Below are 14,846 nucleotides of genomic sequence, written 5' to 3'. Positions count from 1 at the left end.
GATGAACGAGTTTGAACAGGTTCAAAAGTGAACTAGTGTCATCTCATCACCGGCCCACCAGTGAGCCCAAATCCATAACATTTTTAATGAATGATTGATTTTCAAATAAATAACAGAGGAGCTGTAATTTATCAATTTGCAACAAGAATATTTTTTCATATACTCCTAAGGCATGTTCTGACCTTTAATTTGAAATAATGATGAACATGAAAAATCATGAAAGAAGGGTAGAAACCTGAGTTTGTTTTCATTGCATGATGGCCAAAGTGTTCAAAAGATAGCATCCAATCAATTATTTTAGAAAAAAAGGTCTGAATTTTTTTTACATATAGCCTAAAGAAAAAATTAGATACACCATTTGTGATGTGGCAGCGAGCTACACGCACATACTTGTTCTTTTTATGTGTTTATTAGAGGTTGAATTCATATCAAAACCTGCCAAACTTGTATTATTTCTGAATAGAATGTCTCCTTCATAAATTGTATGAAAATTGTGGAAATAATGGTTCATATCACTCAAAATGCATATGGAAATGGAGCGCCCTTATATGGGCAGTAATGGAGTCTGGTTGTTATCTGGTGAAAAAGTTTGGTACTACGCCAAAAACAAAATCTCACTGAAAGCTCATTATTTGAGATATCAACCTAAATTTTGAAACATAACTTGTTCAGATTTTTGGCTTTAAGTTTTTATTTTTTGAAGTTTTAGAGTGGCCCAGGTTTTGAAAATATATATTTTAAATAAAATATGAATAATTACATTTATTACATTGTACATTTTCGTAAACTCAAACTTCTATAACTTTTCTATTTCACTTTCTTAATTTATTTCACTTCTACATAAATCTGCCAAATGTCTTCTTTGCAAGTATGCAAGTCCTCTACTCCTACAAGTGATACATAGAATAAGCCATGAATGTGTAAACTATTACAAGATCATGTCCAAAAAGAAGTATGACAATATAATTTCAAACATTTATTTCACAGCAGGAAAAAAACTGCCAAAAATAAAAATACAATATTTTCTGGAACTTTAAACAGTTGTACAGTCTAATAAACCATGGAAAAACAAATGTATACATAAAGTCCCATTTCATAAACTACAATCTCTGCAAAATCCCTATATTATTTTAATCGTCATCTTGCACTCTCTTTCAGTCTTTGAATTCTATTGCCTTAATGGAATATCATACTCTTATGCGATCCCATTCTCAGCTTTTGCCCATTGTCTTATTTCAGCTCATCTGTATGGTCAGGAACATGATATGAGCATTGATATGATGAAAAATGTAACCAGACCACAAATCAGACCCATTCTGATTGGTTTGCTATGAGAGCACTCACTTGCTCGTTGTCAGATTTTGGCCACAGAAGCAATAATACATTCAAATGTAATTTACCAAGGGAAGATCTCTGGAAAGCTTTCCTCTTCATTTAGTCAAAACCTTCACCGGGCTTAGCTCTAGTGTCCCAGGCAACATGATCTGCCTATTCAATATGAATTTCTGGGAAAGAGCCATCAAATGCAATGAAGTCAATTAGCTCTAACTGTGAACCAAAGCTCCCTATAGAGTGAACAGCCCAGCTGTGGCGCAACAGATTGTTACACATTTACAATTTCAGTTTCAACTCCACCACAACAGCATTTAGGGACAAAATCAAAGAAAAAGGCAAGACAGAAGATTAGAATGGATTGTCTTCTCTTTCAAAACACCAAAACATCAGATAATCTGATCCACCGCCACTTCCCAAGAGGACACAGAGCAGTCGCCCTCTCATTGGAGTTTTAACAAGCAGGGATTATTCATGCCCTGTGATGATCTGCACAAAATGTTCTTGCAATTTTTTCTCCAGGTGAATCCCTGACATGCATATTTATACAAAACCACCATTTCACCATTTCCAATGTATCCCCACATGTCCTACTTTCCCCAACAGCTTCGTTGAGGAAATAAGGACACAGTCTGGGATCCCAAAAAATCTTTCCACCGCTCTCTCGGGGCACGTGCCCAACCCTAACCGTGAAACCGTGCTGTAAAGGCAAGGTAAAGAGAAAAGAGACGACAGGCAGAGGGAGGTGGACGTGGAGTTTTGTCCTTTGAGATTCTGCAGTGCATCGAGGCACTCATCCTGTTCCTCCATCAGGCACCAGGGGTCCCCGCTGTCCCCATGAGAGGGTCGGCCCCGTCTGCGGGCTCCTGAGTGGGGGTGAGGTTGTTCGCCTCAGCCGTGATGACGATGGTGTTCTCGTCCACCAGCTCGCAGGTGGGATTGGCGAAGGCAGAGAGAGGAAGAGTGATGCGATGCATCTCACGCTCGTAAACCCGTTGCTCGTGCTGTTTCTTGAGGTCACGACCCCTACGGGATTAAAAACAAGCATTTTACTTCAACCATTGCCACACACAAATGTATATGCAATCTAGAGTTTATCCACTCGTCAACTGATCAAATAAGGTTACGTTCACACTCTGCCGGTGCGAGTCTCAAAATGTCCCGTTTACAGACAGCAATTTACTGTCTGTATGAACGTGCAAAGAGAGACTAGCCCGTATTGTCTTACTGGTAACCAGAGTGACCAAAGTGATATCAAAGATGCAACTGCAAACTCTTATCACAACAGAATCCAAATGAGCTGCAAGTTTATCCATCCAATCTTCATTAACTGACAGCAGCTTCTACATAATCGTGCTAGTCGGACACCTTAAACAGTTGCACTCCTTTGCAGCGTACATGATTCGGCATTTGAGTCACGCATATGATATAACACAAAACTGATGGAAACCAATCTGGTGGAAAACAGTGACTGGATCTAAAACCTTCAGATGACACAGCTCATATCTCCCTCGCTGGAAGTTACCAAACATGAAACCACACACGAAAACCCTCAGCAGAGTGGCTTTCTCCCACTGTATGACGTGACAGACAACTAGTTATTTCATTCAAAATTCATTTGCGAATTTTCCAAGAATGCGGTTGTGAGTCCTGAAAAAAGTAGTTTGGTTATCGAATGCGTTTGTGTGAACGAAACCAAAACGTAACTCAAAAACAGGACTGACAACCGTATAGAATGGGGTCTAAAAGTCAGAGACCACCAGCGAAAATGAATTCTTTAAAAATAAAAAATGTTATTTAAAACAACAAACGGCTAATTACCGCAAGTATTTTTGCCATTTGTGCAGTAATGCTCAAATGTTCATCCTGTGTAAACTGTTCTATTCGAATGAATCATTAAGAGCCTGTTTTTCTTTTTGACTAAATGACTGAATGACTTATTCTGCAGTGGTTCCGCTTCATTTTCTCGGAATATTTTGAAGATTATTTCCATGTCTAAAATTATACATTTCTGTAATATTTAACAGTGACGCACGCACTCCTGGACAGAAGGAGTGATTGGTCTCCAATATCGCCTATTTTTAGCGTCAAGTTATAAATGTGCAACTGTAGAGAGAGAGAGAGAGAGAGAGAGAGAGAGAGAGAGAGAGAGAGAGAGAGAGAGAGAGAGGTATAATTCCTCATTGGCTGACAAGCAAGAGACGGATCCCAATGATCACATTCCAATTCCTAGAAGAGGACGAGATCATGAGAGCTGAATGCTGGAGAAGCGTCATATCACTGGACACACTCCTGTCTATCCTTCCTTTTACTCCATCTCTCTCTGTGCACGGCAGGCCTGCGGCATGTTATGCAATCCTCCTACACTTCCCCAACACTGCGTCTGAAATGAACTCTGCTTTATCACAACTGAACTGATTGCTACCATCTTCATCTTCTTAAAGGGATAGTTCCCCCAAAAATGAAAATGATGTCATCATTTACTGATTTTCCAAACCTGTATGAATTTCTTTCAGCTGCTAAATACAAAATAAGTTATTGTGAAGAATGTCAGTATGTAACCAAACAGTTGATGGACCCAACTGACTTCCATTGTATTTTTTTCCCATCGACTGGTTACCCATATTCTTCAAAATATATTATTTTGTGTTCAGTAGAAGATAGAAATTAATACAGGTTGGAACACCTTGAGGGTGAGTAAATGATGACAGTTTTGAGATCCATGTGCTGTTACATCATAACATATTTCCTGTAGGTGACATTGTCCCTAAACCCTTATCTCATCTCAACAACCTGCCTCTGCTTATTAATACTGAGCCAATTAAGCTAGAAATATGATGACAAGCACACATAATCAGCTGACGCACGAGCACATGCTGCCTAAGGCTATTGGGTAATCCAAGCTCCTTACAAAACAGAGAGGAGAATATACTCAAGTTTTAGATCCTCAACACCCACTGCTAAATATCTAAACAACCCCCTAAATATAGACAGTCAAGATGCCTCCAATATCTACATGCACTCACTACTCATTATCTCTCTCTCATGTGTCTAATGGCATTAAAGGGATACCGACACTGATGTTAGAAGACCATGGTATGTGTTTCCAGGTAATACCTTGCCTTTCTGACCCATGGCATTTTATTCCCATGAAAGCATGTAACAAACCCAATGACATAATTTATCTCTGTTCTACAGCCAGCACCTTTGAGCTAGATCAAAACCAACAAACATCTCAAAAACTGTCAAATCAAACTCTATCCCAAGCAACTATGCTCTCCAGCAAAGAGAAACTACAATTATTATGAATTCTACATGAAGTATATTAAGTATGAGAGAAAGAGCCGCCGATTTTGTCTTTTGACCTTCCCCTTTGATAATATATATTGTCTATTCTCTGTTCTTAAAGGCACACACTCAAGTGCCTTGACACGTGCAGCATATGTAAGGGTTAATGCCCGACGAGGTGTCCATTGTCAGGTTTTAATGGACGACGGCGAGGCGTAAACCGGCCGACGCGCAGCGGAGGACTTCTTGCCTCCGCCGAAGTCCATTAAAACCTGACAATGGACACCTCGGAGGGCATTAACCCGCTTTTACCATGGTCACTTGCCAAATAAAACATTTTTAAAACATTAGTTTATATTTTAATTAGGCTAAATCTAGTTTTTACAAATAATAACTTGCCTTGCCTGACTGTTTATTTAGCAACCGGAGATATTTAGCCTATAGTCCGCTTAGCTCGTATCCCTTCAGGTTCACAAATGCATTTTTTTTTTCATGAAACACAAAGGTAGGAATAGTTTTTTTTATTTATTACACATAAAACAATTAATCAAACAACAATAAAAAAACAATTATCTCTGAGCTCCAGCGATTTGCGCTTAACGTTATAGAGGGCAATAAATTAATCAGATCAAAGAGAGGGTCATTTGCCTCAGGTTCCTTAGGCTTGAAGCGCTGTAACGTTCAGCCTTCTCCTGCCTTGGTTGTCTGGACAGCTTGATTCAGCTTCATTCAGGGGTGCGTTTCCCGAAAGCATCGTTATCCAACTATGGTTGCAAGTTACGTCGTTACCAATAGAGTTCAATGGAGCGGAGCAGCAGCGGTGTAATTTTCTCCGTTTTATTTACATTTTTTCTTTCTTCAGCAGCATACCAGTCGTCAAAGTTGCCATATTCTCCATAAATGTTAAAAGAAATAGCACGAAGTCGCTCATTGTTGTATTAGGCTATAATATCTAACGTTAGATGATAGAGCATGTGACTGCCTGTTGCTATGGTTACTCACAGCCGTTGTAGGCAGCACACTTATTTATTAATTTCGAATGGTAAACAGGCAGTTTCACCAGAACTACTTTACTAGGTGTCCTCTATCACTTTTTAACGGACACCCTGCAGCCAATCAGAATCGAGTATTCACCCAGACCATGGTATAAGTTGATATAATGTCCACTGAAACAGGAAGACAGCACGGGACATATCGAACAGCACCTCCTTTTTTTAAAATAGCCAATAGCGGTTAGTTTATATCACAGCTCGGCCAGAGCGGTTTCTCTGCATCTCCTCCCTATCCCTATAGCTATCCTATATGCTAAAATATAGCATTCTGTGCAGAATTCAAAGGGGTTCAATACGTTTTCTGGTATATGCCGACTCGTACATATGATCCGCTCTGTGCTATAGTGTCTATGGACTGGAGCAGGCTGTGTGCGCACTGAGGCGGTTCATGCGATACTAACGTGAAACCAGACTTCATTCGCCCCAATGGAATGTATATTTACACTGTCTGAATCGTTCCCTCTCCCCTATAGTGCAGTATGTGCCACAGCTTTAGCGTCTATTTATAATGTAGGGGGAGGAATGCTTTAGATTCTAGAGAGCATTTGATTGGACGGAAAATATGCAGAGAAGCTGAAGTGAAGAGTGATGTCATCAAAATCATTGATCCATATTGGCAAAAGTGAGAGACTGTAGGTTTTGAATGCTTTGATTTTCTAAATGCAAATTTTGTCATTGTTTTTTGGAGCGCCCTATCTAATAGATAACAGTTAGGCGAACATATGAAGAGTTCAGATGCAAAAGCCTCTAAATGCCATTTGAAATTTTCTTCTTTAATGATGATTTTTATCAAGCTTGTATATTTAAGTTCAGTAATTTCACTTAAATAACAATTAATAGGTAATTATCATCGCCATTTAAGTGAAATCACTGGACTTAAATATACAAGCTTGATAAAAATGATCATTCTGGAAGAAAATTTCAAATGGCATTTAGAGGCTTTTGCATCTGAACTCTTTATATACTAAAAGCCAAAAAACATTTTGATTTCATGTGGACTTTTAGTGCACACTGTGTTTCAGGTTATACTGACCGTTTGTAGAAGTATCCCATCGTGATTCCACCTCCAAGTAGGATGATAATGGCCATCATGAAGACGGCGAGAACATAACCTGCCAAGGCAGGAAAGATAATCAATATTAGCATGAACATCTTGGTTTTCCGATTTAGTTTGAGGTATTAATCATCTAATCCTAAGACCTACCAAGAGTCCCGAGATCTTTTTTCTTCTTAGGTTCACTCCTGGCCAGCTGGCGCACTCCCTTCACGGGCTGCACCGCTGCACCCTCCACCTGTGAGGGGAAGGAGTTTACGGGTTCAAAGGTCTCCACCATCCTTGGGGTGAGTCCCTGAGTGGGGACAGACACTTCTGGAGGCGTAGATTCTGTGGAGTTTTGGTCTGTGGGGTGACAGAATGAACCAGATATGAGTGTTTTTCTGTTTCTTTCTCAATCTGCACTGCTAATGCAAGTCATCTTAGCACTCCCATCAATTAACAAGCCCAGTGGCATCAAACCATTGTACTAACAGTTTTACTGTGGTCTGGGATTGAGTGCTCTCAACGGACAATTGTGTCCTCTGTTTTTTTTTACAAATATGTAGTGTTACAATGAAACATAGGCAAGAACAGATCTTTCACTGCATATAGACCATTTTGCAAGATGTAAACAACACTGGTCCAGAAACACTTCCTGTTTCAGTTTGTAACCGTTTTCTTTATTTCACATGTAAAGAAAAAATCTTAAAGATGTTTGTTTATCTTTTTGATTCAGTTTTAAATGTTCTGTTGGTTGTATTTTATCCCAGCTTTTATGTTGTGTTAAAAAACTGAAACAGAAAGTGCTTCTGGACCAGTTTTGTTTACATCTTGCAAAATGGTCTATTGCAGTGTACATCCGAAAGAAATGGATTATATAAAAAAAAAAAAAAAAGCCCTTTCACACCAAAGACGATAACTATTAAGATAACGATAAAGATATAGTTTTTATTAACAATATAATGATATGAACAATAACGATAAAAATCGTTCTCAGAATAGCAGAGTTCAAGAACTAATTATAACAGCACAGAGAAATGATATTGTTGGAATCAATATCAGAACTGTTTTTTCCAGCTGATTAACGATAAAAACATAGAGAGCCAATTAGAATTCCCCTGGTTGTACAGGTTGTGCGTGTTGTGGCTTCACAAATGCTCTATTGTAACGAATGGTTATTTCAGTCAAAGTTGCTCTTCCATCAGCTTGAATCAGTTCTCCTCTGACCTCTAGCAATCAACAAGGCATTTTCGCCCACAGGACTGCCGCATAAAATGATTGTCTAAAGGGGCAGGATGTAAACGGACTAAATGGAGTAAGCCACCAAAGTGAAGAGCAAAGTTTGATTTTGGAAATTATAAGGTCAAATTTTTCCTTTAAAATAAAATATACAAATGGATGAATCATTCACAATAAGATCAATAACATGCATTTTTGAAAATAGGGTGAAATTTCATTTCATGCCAGCTTTAAAACAACTAAAAAAACAAAAGATTTTGTCCCAAAAAATTGCTCTTCTGCAGTATGTAAACACAAACACTCATTATAATTGCTTATTATGTTAAGAGTTGAGTCAGAATGCAATTAACAGAACACAGATATAACACACCAGGCGAATACTAGGCCACTTTGCATTTTTTTTCTTTTCTTTTTGAAGCATGTGTAATGAGATAAAGTTTGGCTATTTTTATTTAAATAGGACATCAGTTGGACGTGATGTATTCCGAAGGTCTCAAAGGAAGAACTCACGGGCCGGCTGAGAACATTATCATGTGCCTGAGTTGCTGTGGTCCAGCCCTCTGGATTTTTTCCACCACCCTCTACTCTAAAAAAGTTGTTTACACACTCCAACAGTTAAAGAACATGAGGTCACAGCTCAGCTAGCCAATCAGTATCTGTCGCCATGGTGAGCATGTTCCTCTGGGCCAATTGGAATCACAGAGGGCGAGGCCTAAAGTAGACCTTCAGCAGCAGAACAAGTTTTATTGTTTGTTACATTGCCTGTCCCAACTGAAGAAGCCTGAAGGCTGATGATGAGTCTAGACTCATGTTATTGTTTAACTTTTTCTGTCCTTGCAGCATGTTAAGTCAAAAGATAATTCTAGGAAACTGCATCAGTGTGGATTAAAACTGACCAGCTGGCCTAGTGGTCTCAATAAGATATTTTCTTTAAAGGAGGAAACAACACACTGCCATATTGTTGTTTTTGTTTGTTAATGAACCAAATAAAAGACATCTGGCCTGGCTTATCGAAAAATGATTCACAGCAAAATAAAAGTAACTTCAGCTGTAGTGTTGTTTTTCCCAGAAAAAGTAAGATTGCACATTTTTGCACTACGTAAATATTTTTAAATCAGTTTCCTCTAGATTCTAGGAAGAAAGTAAGACTAGAAGTTTGAGATTGTAGAAACAGAGTAAGACCCAGTTGTGAAATGCCAGAGAAAGAGACTCTGGCAAGTGATATAAATCATAATCTAATTTTGTGCAGCAGTTTTTTTGTTTTTTTTTTTCAAATACACCAAGTTATTTGTGAGCTTATTTTCAAGAAAAAGGTTTAATTTAAATGTCAAGAATTGAAACTAAATTTTTATGAATTTATAAGTGCTGCTATGATTTAGAGAGAGAGAGTATGTGAGAAATGATTTTTTAGAGAGAAAATGGCTACCTTGGCATATCTTAATATCACATGCTTCTTTTCTGGTTTCTCCACTGGACCCAGAGACGTAGCACCAAGGCTTCTCTGAACCATCTGGGTTACGACAGAAATTGTGATTCCCAACATCTTCTGAAAAGAAGAAAACAACAATTAAAACCTTTTATATGAGTTTAATACTAAACTTTATTTTTCTCTCAAAACATTTCTATGTTTGTGTGAGTATGTGTTTTTGAGTTGTAGTGAGTGTGTCCCAGACTTGCCCTCTTCTGGGTATAAGGCAATTGTGATTGCACAGCTTTTTTGAGTTAGGGCTCATAATATCATCTGGGCAGCATGCCCTCTTCATAAATAACCATAATTTACAAAATGTATAATCAGCAACATTGACAGTTTGCATTTGTCTGATTGTAAATGCATTAATGTACATTTCTTACATAGCTTGATTTCCTCAAATATAATGTTTTGGGGTATTGTACAGTAAAAATGCACAAATAGATGAAGAAACGTAAAAACAGTTACCCGTCTGTGAGTCTGTGAACTTCAGGTTTAGACTCCTCCAGTTGAGGCATATATTCCCCGAGGATGTCTTCTGTTGCATTCCCCTGTACTTCTCGCCATTAAACACTATACAATCTGTGGGGAAAATAAATGAAATTCATGCGATTTGGATGATTGGTTTTAAATCAGTTCAAATTAGAATAAATTTGATAATTTTTCATGTTTAAATTACAGCAAATTCATCATTTAATATACTAAACAATCATACTTTTACAATAAAAAAAAACAATGCATTATGATTAACTTAGATGGACTGATAACGTGTAAAATGCAAAATGGTGAGGAAAATGAATATACCCTCAAGCATAATTTGCTTTTTTTAAATTACTTCAAATAAGCTTTAGTTATTTTATTTTTTAGAAAGCTATTGCAAGCTAATTGAAATCTTACCTTCAACAACAGACAAGCAGCTCACCAAACCATAGTTCAGCAGTAGCACAAAGTAAAGCAGTCGAAACATTTTTTCTATTCGTCGATGTTATTAACAACAAGAACACTTTTTATTCTCGACGAGTCGGCACAAAACCGCTCCGTTTTAATCGAAGAGCCTGTGGTGAATAGAGCCACACTGCTCTCCAAACAAACACACTGCAGTCGTGCTGTTGTTTTGGGCTCTGAACTGGTAAACAGCCTGAATGGACTGAACGCTGAAACTCCCTTTGCAGTGTGTCCGCCTCCTCCGGGTCCTAGAAACAGCAGCTTATATGATACATGGATCAGAATCTTCCAGCAGACAATCGATCGTGTTTGTGTATTTTATAAAACCAAACGCATGTTTTACTAATGGTTATTAAAAATATATATTTCTATTAATTTATCATTAATTATTTACACGTACACACACACAGCGGCTCAGTAGCAGCAGCACTTTTTGTGTGGAGTTTGCATGTTCTCCCTGTGTCTGCGTGGGTTTACTCCGGTTTCTATCGAATTAATTTTGAGCCAATAAAAATATACGTAACTTTTCAAGAAACGAATGAAAATATAAATTGAAACTGAATAAAATATCTTTGAAACTGAAAAAGAATGAACCGCAAGCATTTTTTTTGACTTTGTTTTTAATACACTACATGTTTTGCTAACTATTCCTCATATTTCGTTTACTGATCTACACTTACAAATGCGCTTCCAGAGTTTTCATTTACGCTTCTGAAGTTTTCGTTTACACTCCCTGAGTTTGCGTTCGCTGTTCTGACACAAATCTCTCGTGGGGGCGGGGCTAGTAGAAGTCTATTCTCATTGGCTACTGAGTTTTTGATTGACAGCTTCTTGACCTGGAAGTGAAGACGTCAGTGAGTGTTGTGTTTACACGTTTGGATGTGAGCGTCTGTAAGCGTAGCTTTCTATTTCATTTAGGTGATATTAAGTTTATTTCTTTATTTATTTACTGCTACACTATATTGTTGATATGATTTCTTATAGAAGGAATAGTACAGACAAATGATATAATTTGTCATCGTCGATATCAGAATACTGGATAGCATAGGCTACTCGTGGTAAGTCTGATTGTTTTTATTTTTTTTATTAATTAATACTAAACTAATACTAATTATAATACAGTTCTTGCTTTTTCAGGTGGAGAGGCATATTAGAGCTCAGTGAGAGCCCATAACATTATACAGCAGTGTTGTCTTGATTTAATTGGTAAGTTGTTAGCCCAATCATTACATGTCTTGTTTATCTAACGTTACATACGGTTACAGTCTTCGATTAGATCATATTTGCTTCAATTAGATCATATTTCCCCTCTGCCACCCCAAACAACATTGTGCTAGAGTACTGTACAGTATCTGTAGCCTACAGTACAAAATGTACTGTATCAGACAATGACCGATGCCATTGGACCAGAGCCCTGTCAATCACTGCCCGGTTCAACTTTGGCAATGTAAAGCCAATTGCTGATTAATTTGTGATGCAGAGTTTTTAAAAGAAGAGAGAGAGTACTTGACCATTTTCCACGTCTCCATTCATAATATGTAAACACTCATTTGTTCCCAAGTATAACCCTGGGCGCAATATTTATTCTGCAAAAGGCAACAAAATGCTTTTTCTGTATCCATATTTTAGTAATAATTATGTTAAAAAAAAAAACATTTTGGAGAAAAATGTTGAATTTTTAATAGTCTTTAATAATTTATATATATATATATATATATATATATATATATATATATATATCCAAATTCAAAACCTAATACATGCAAGTAATTATGACTGAAAAAATCCAGCAACTAGGGAGTAGACGCTACACAGCCATGGATAAATGTTTATTGGGCTATAGAGCCATCTACTGGTTATACAATAGTATTACAGATGATAAATGGTGTGTGAGTAAACATTTGGTACTGTAAAATCCCTTAAAACATTTATATAATTTGTTTGAAATAATTATTTTAAGTCTGCAAATGGTTACTGCATGTGGGAGTTCAAAGCAGTTTGTATTGTTAGATTATAATATATTTCCTTTCTCATTTTCCAGGGATTTGAGCAACTTTTCCACAAACAAAATTCTGATGCTGACACAGAGGATGGAGTGATAATACCAGAGATCAGCTGTCTCCATCAGACAATAATGTTACTTTGTTCAGACATATCACCTTTGAATGACTGGGATCCTTATCTTCAGACACCTGTTGTATTTTATTTTAATATTATAAAATAACAAATATTTTAATTTCTTTGGAGCTCTAGATTAAAACAAACACAGTACACAAGAGGTTGCAGTTTATTCTTATTAGTCTCTGCTGATCATTGATTAGCATACCAACAGCATATGAATGGAATAGTTCATCCAAAAATAAAATTCTCACTTATTTTACTCACCCTCATGCTGTCCCAGATGCATTTTACTTTCTTTCTACAGATAAATACGAATTAAGATTTTAAGGAAAGTAATCCATCTCTGCAAGTCCTAAAGATGCTTTAAAAACCACACACAGTGACCGTGATGTCCATGTGACCTCAGTGGATGAATCAATTCTGAAGTGAAACAATAGAATAAAAAAAAAATACTAATAATGTAAACTGTTTTAACTATTAAAAATCATTTCCGACCAACTGCCATACATGGGTAAAATCCACTTGTGTTATGTGGACTCACAGAGATGTATTATTTCATTAAAAATCTTTGTGAGATTATACATTTTATTATCTATATTATGAGAATACTGTGCATTACATGTATAGTATGCAGTTAATGTTTTGTGGATTCTGGTCTTTCCTGTCATAACTGCATCCAAGACTTTCACTTTGGTACTTGTGTATATGCTGTAGTGACAATAAAGAATGAATAAATTTATTAGATTTTTTTATTTAAATTCATTTAACTGATTTTATAAGTCATAATTGAACCTGTTGATGATTGTTCAAATATATTTACCATTTTAAAGGTTAGAAAATAATATTAACAAAATGAAATAAATAAAATTATCAGCATGATTAAAAAAATACCAACAAAAATATTCTTTGTGTGAAATATGTAATGAAATGCCCTTTGAGGTCTGTATCATCTGACAGCAACCCACGATTGTAATTTTCATATAGTTTAAATTCCTCTTATTTAAGTGATCATACATGATCATTTGATGGTGTAAATGCATATGGTAACAATGAGAAATTTGATGGCCATGGTTGCCAACCTTGATTACCTGGTTGAAGTGAAACTTTCTTGACTGCTGAATATATAACACACGTATACTAGTAGGCTATTCTCTTTATATTGTAATAGCACAACCTATTCAGAGCCTAACATGCAAACGAATCATCAAGAATAAACAAATATTCTCCTAAAACATTGGACAAAATATTTTAAGTAGTTACATACAGTGGGCGTACTTTGATGTACAATTACACCTGAATAGACTGATCTCTTGTGAACCTAAAAGCTTCTGTTGACAAAGTAATCGCAGCAGAAGGTAAATACAGATAAAATTAAAAAACAAACATAACTTAATATTACTAAAATTAAATAGAAAGCTGCGCTTACAGACGCTCACATCCACACGTGTAAACACAACTCTGACGTCTTCACTTCCAGGTCAAGAAGCTGTCAATCAAAAGCTCAGTAGCCAATGAGAATACACTTCTACTAGCCCCGCCCCCACGAGAGATTTGTGTCAGAACAGCGAACGCAAACTCAGGGAGTGTAAACGAAAACTTCAGAAGAGTAAATGAAAACTCTGGAAGCGTATTTGTAAGTGTAGATCAGTAAACGAAATATGAGGAATAGTTAGCAAAACATGTAGTCTATTAAAAACAAAGTCAAAAAAATTGCTTGCGGTTCATTCTTTTTCAGTTTCAAAGATATTTTATTCAGTTTCAATTTATATTTTCATTCGTTTCTTGAAAAGTTACGTTCATTTTTATTGGCTCAAAATTAATTCCATAGGTTTCCCCCACAATCCAAAAACATGTCAGTAGGTGTGGATCCATGCGTGTTGTGAGTCAGAACTAAAGCCATGGGAGGGTTGGTTTGGGAAAGATAAAGCCACACACTTGTTTATGAATTATGAAGACTTTTATAGGCTATAATACATAAAATAATTTAATAATAAATAATATATAATAATTGAATTATAATTTCAAATGATATCACATACACATATTCAAATTATATTTTAATACAATATTTTCTTACAAATTTGTTTTTTTATAATGTATCAAAATCTAGTATTTCTATTATTGTATACTGTATAATAAATTATAATACATTTACTACTATTATGATAAGTAATATTTTTTTGTAAGTAATTATATACATTTTAGTACAGTGAATTCATTGTCACGTTCAAGAAACCAATTTGAAATGATTCGAGCTTTGTGACATGGTGCATTATCCTGCTGGAAATAGCCATCAGAGGATATATGGACATAGTCAGAAACAATGCTCAGGTAGGCCGTGTCATTTAAACGATGCCCAATTGGC

General features: G+C 36.4%; 1 protein-coding gene and 1 long non-coding RNA gene across 4 annotated transcripts; one reads left to right on the top strand and one right to left on the bottom strand.

Moving 5' to 3' along the window:
• Positions 1–963: 963 nt before the first annotated feature.
• pik3ip1 (phosphoinositide-3-kinase interacting protein 1) lies at positions 964–10,732 on the bottom strand. Of its 2 annotated transcripts, none has more exons than XM_039659554.2 (6): positions 10,313–10,732; positions 9,884–9,997; positions 9,374–9,490; positions 6,877–7,071; positions 6,706–6,784; positions 964–2,358 (listed from the first exon to the last, which is right to left on the bottom strand). In XM_039659554.2, exons 1-6 carry the CDS (start codon positions 10,380–10,382, stop codon positions 2,142–2,144), a joined length of 792 nt encoding a protein of 263 aa, XP_039515488.2. In that variant the 5' UTR covers positions 10,383–10,732; the 3' UTR covers positions 964–2,141. The 2 variants fall into 2 exon arrangements, with proteins under 2 accessions (XP_039515488.2, XP_039515487.2); XM_039659553.2 differs by having other exon boundaries at positions 9,374–9,493; positions 10,313–10,609.
• Positions 10,733–10,865: 133 nt separating this feature from the next.
• On the top strand, positions 10,866–13,220 carry LOC120474276 (uncharacterized). 2 transcript variants are annotated; one of them, XR_016168365.1, is made up of 3 exons: positions 10,866–11,418; positions 11,483–11,566; positions 12,402–13,220. It is a non-coding gene; the product is annotated as an uncharacterized LOC120474276 (long non-coding RNA). The 2 variants fall into 2 exon arrangements; XR_016168364.1 differs by having other exon boundaries at positions 10,874–11,418; positions 11,498–11,566.
• The last annotated feature ends 1,626 nt before the right edge of the window (positions 13,221–14,846 follow it).

This window comes from Pimephales promelas, chromosome 4 (genome assembly GCF_988280905.1).
Source record: "Pimephales promelas chromosome 4, fPimPro1.hap1.1, whole genome shotgun sequence".
In the NCBI taxonomy this organism is placed as follows: Eukaryota; Metazoa; Chordata; class Actinopteri; order Cypriniformes; family Leuciscidae; genus Pimephales; species Pimephales promelas.
The sequence above is the reverse complement of the archived record's forward strand: the minus strand, read 5'-3'. Positions and strand labels throughout refer to the sequence as shown.

Excerpts from the sequence above, each read along its gene's own strand:
- pik3ip1 (XM_039659553.2), bottom strand. The coding sequence starts at position 10,382 with ATGTTTCGACTGCTTTACTTTGTGCTACTGCTGAACTATGGTTTGGTG. Across the intron at positions 9,494-9,883 it reads GTTCACAGACTCACAGACGG|AAGATGTTGGGAATCACAAT; the intron begins GTAACTGTTTTT and ends TCTTCTTTTCAG. Across the intron at positions 2,359-6,705 it reads ATGGGATACTTCTACAAACG|GGGTCGTGACCTCAAGAAAC; the intron begins GTCAGTATAACC and ends TTAATCCCGTAG.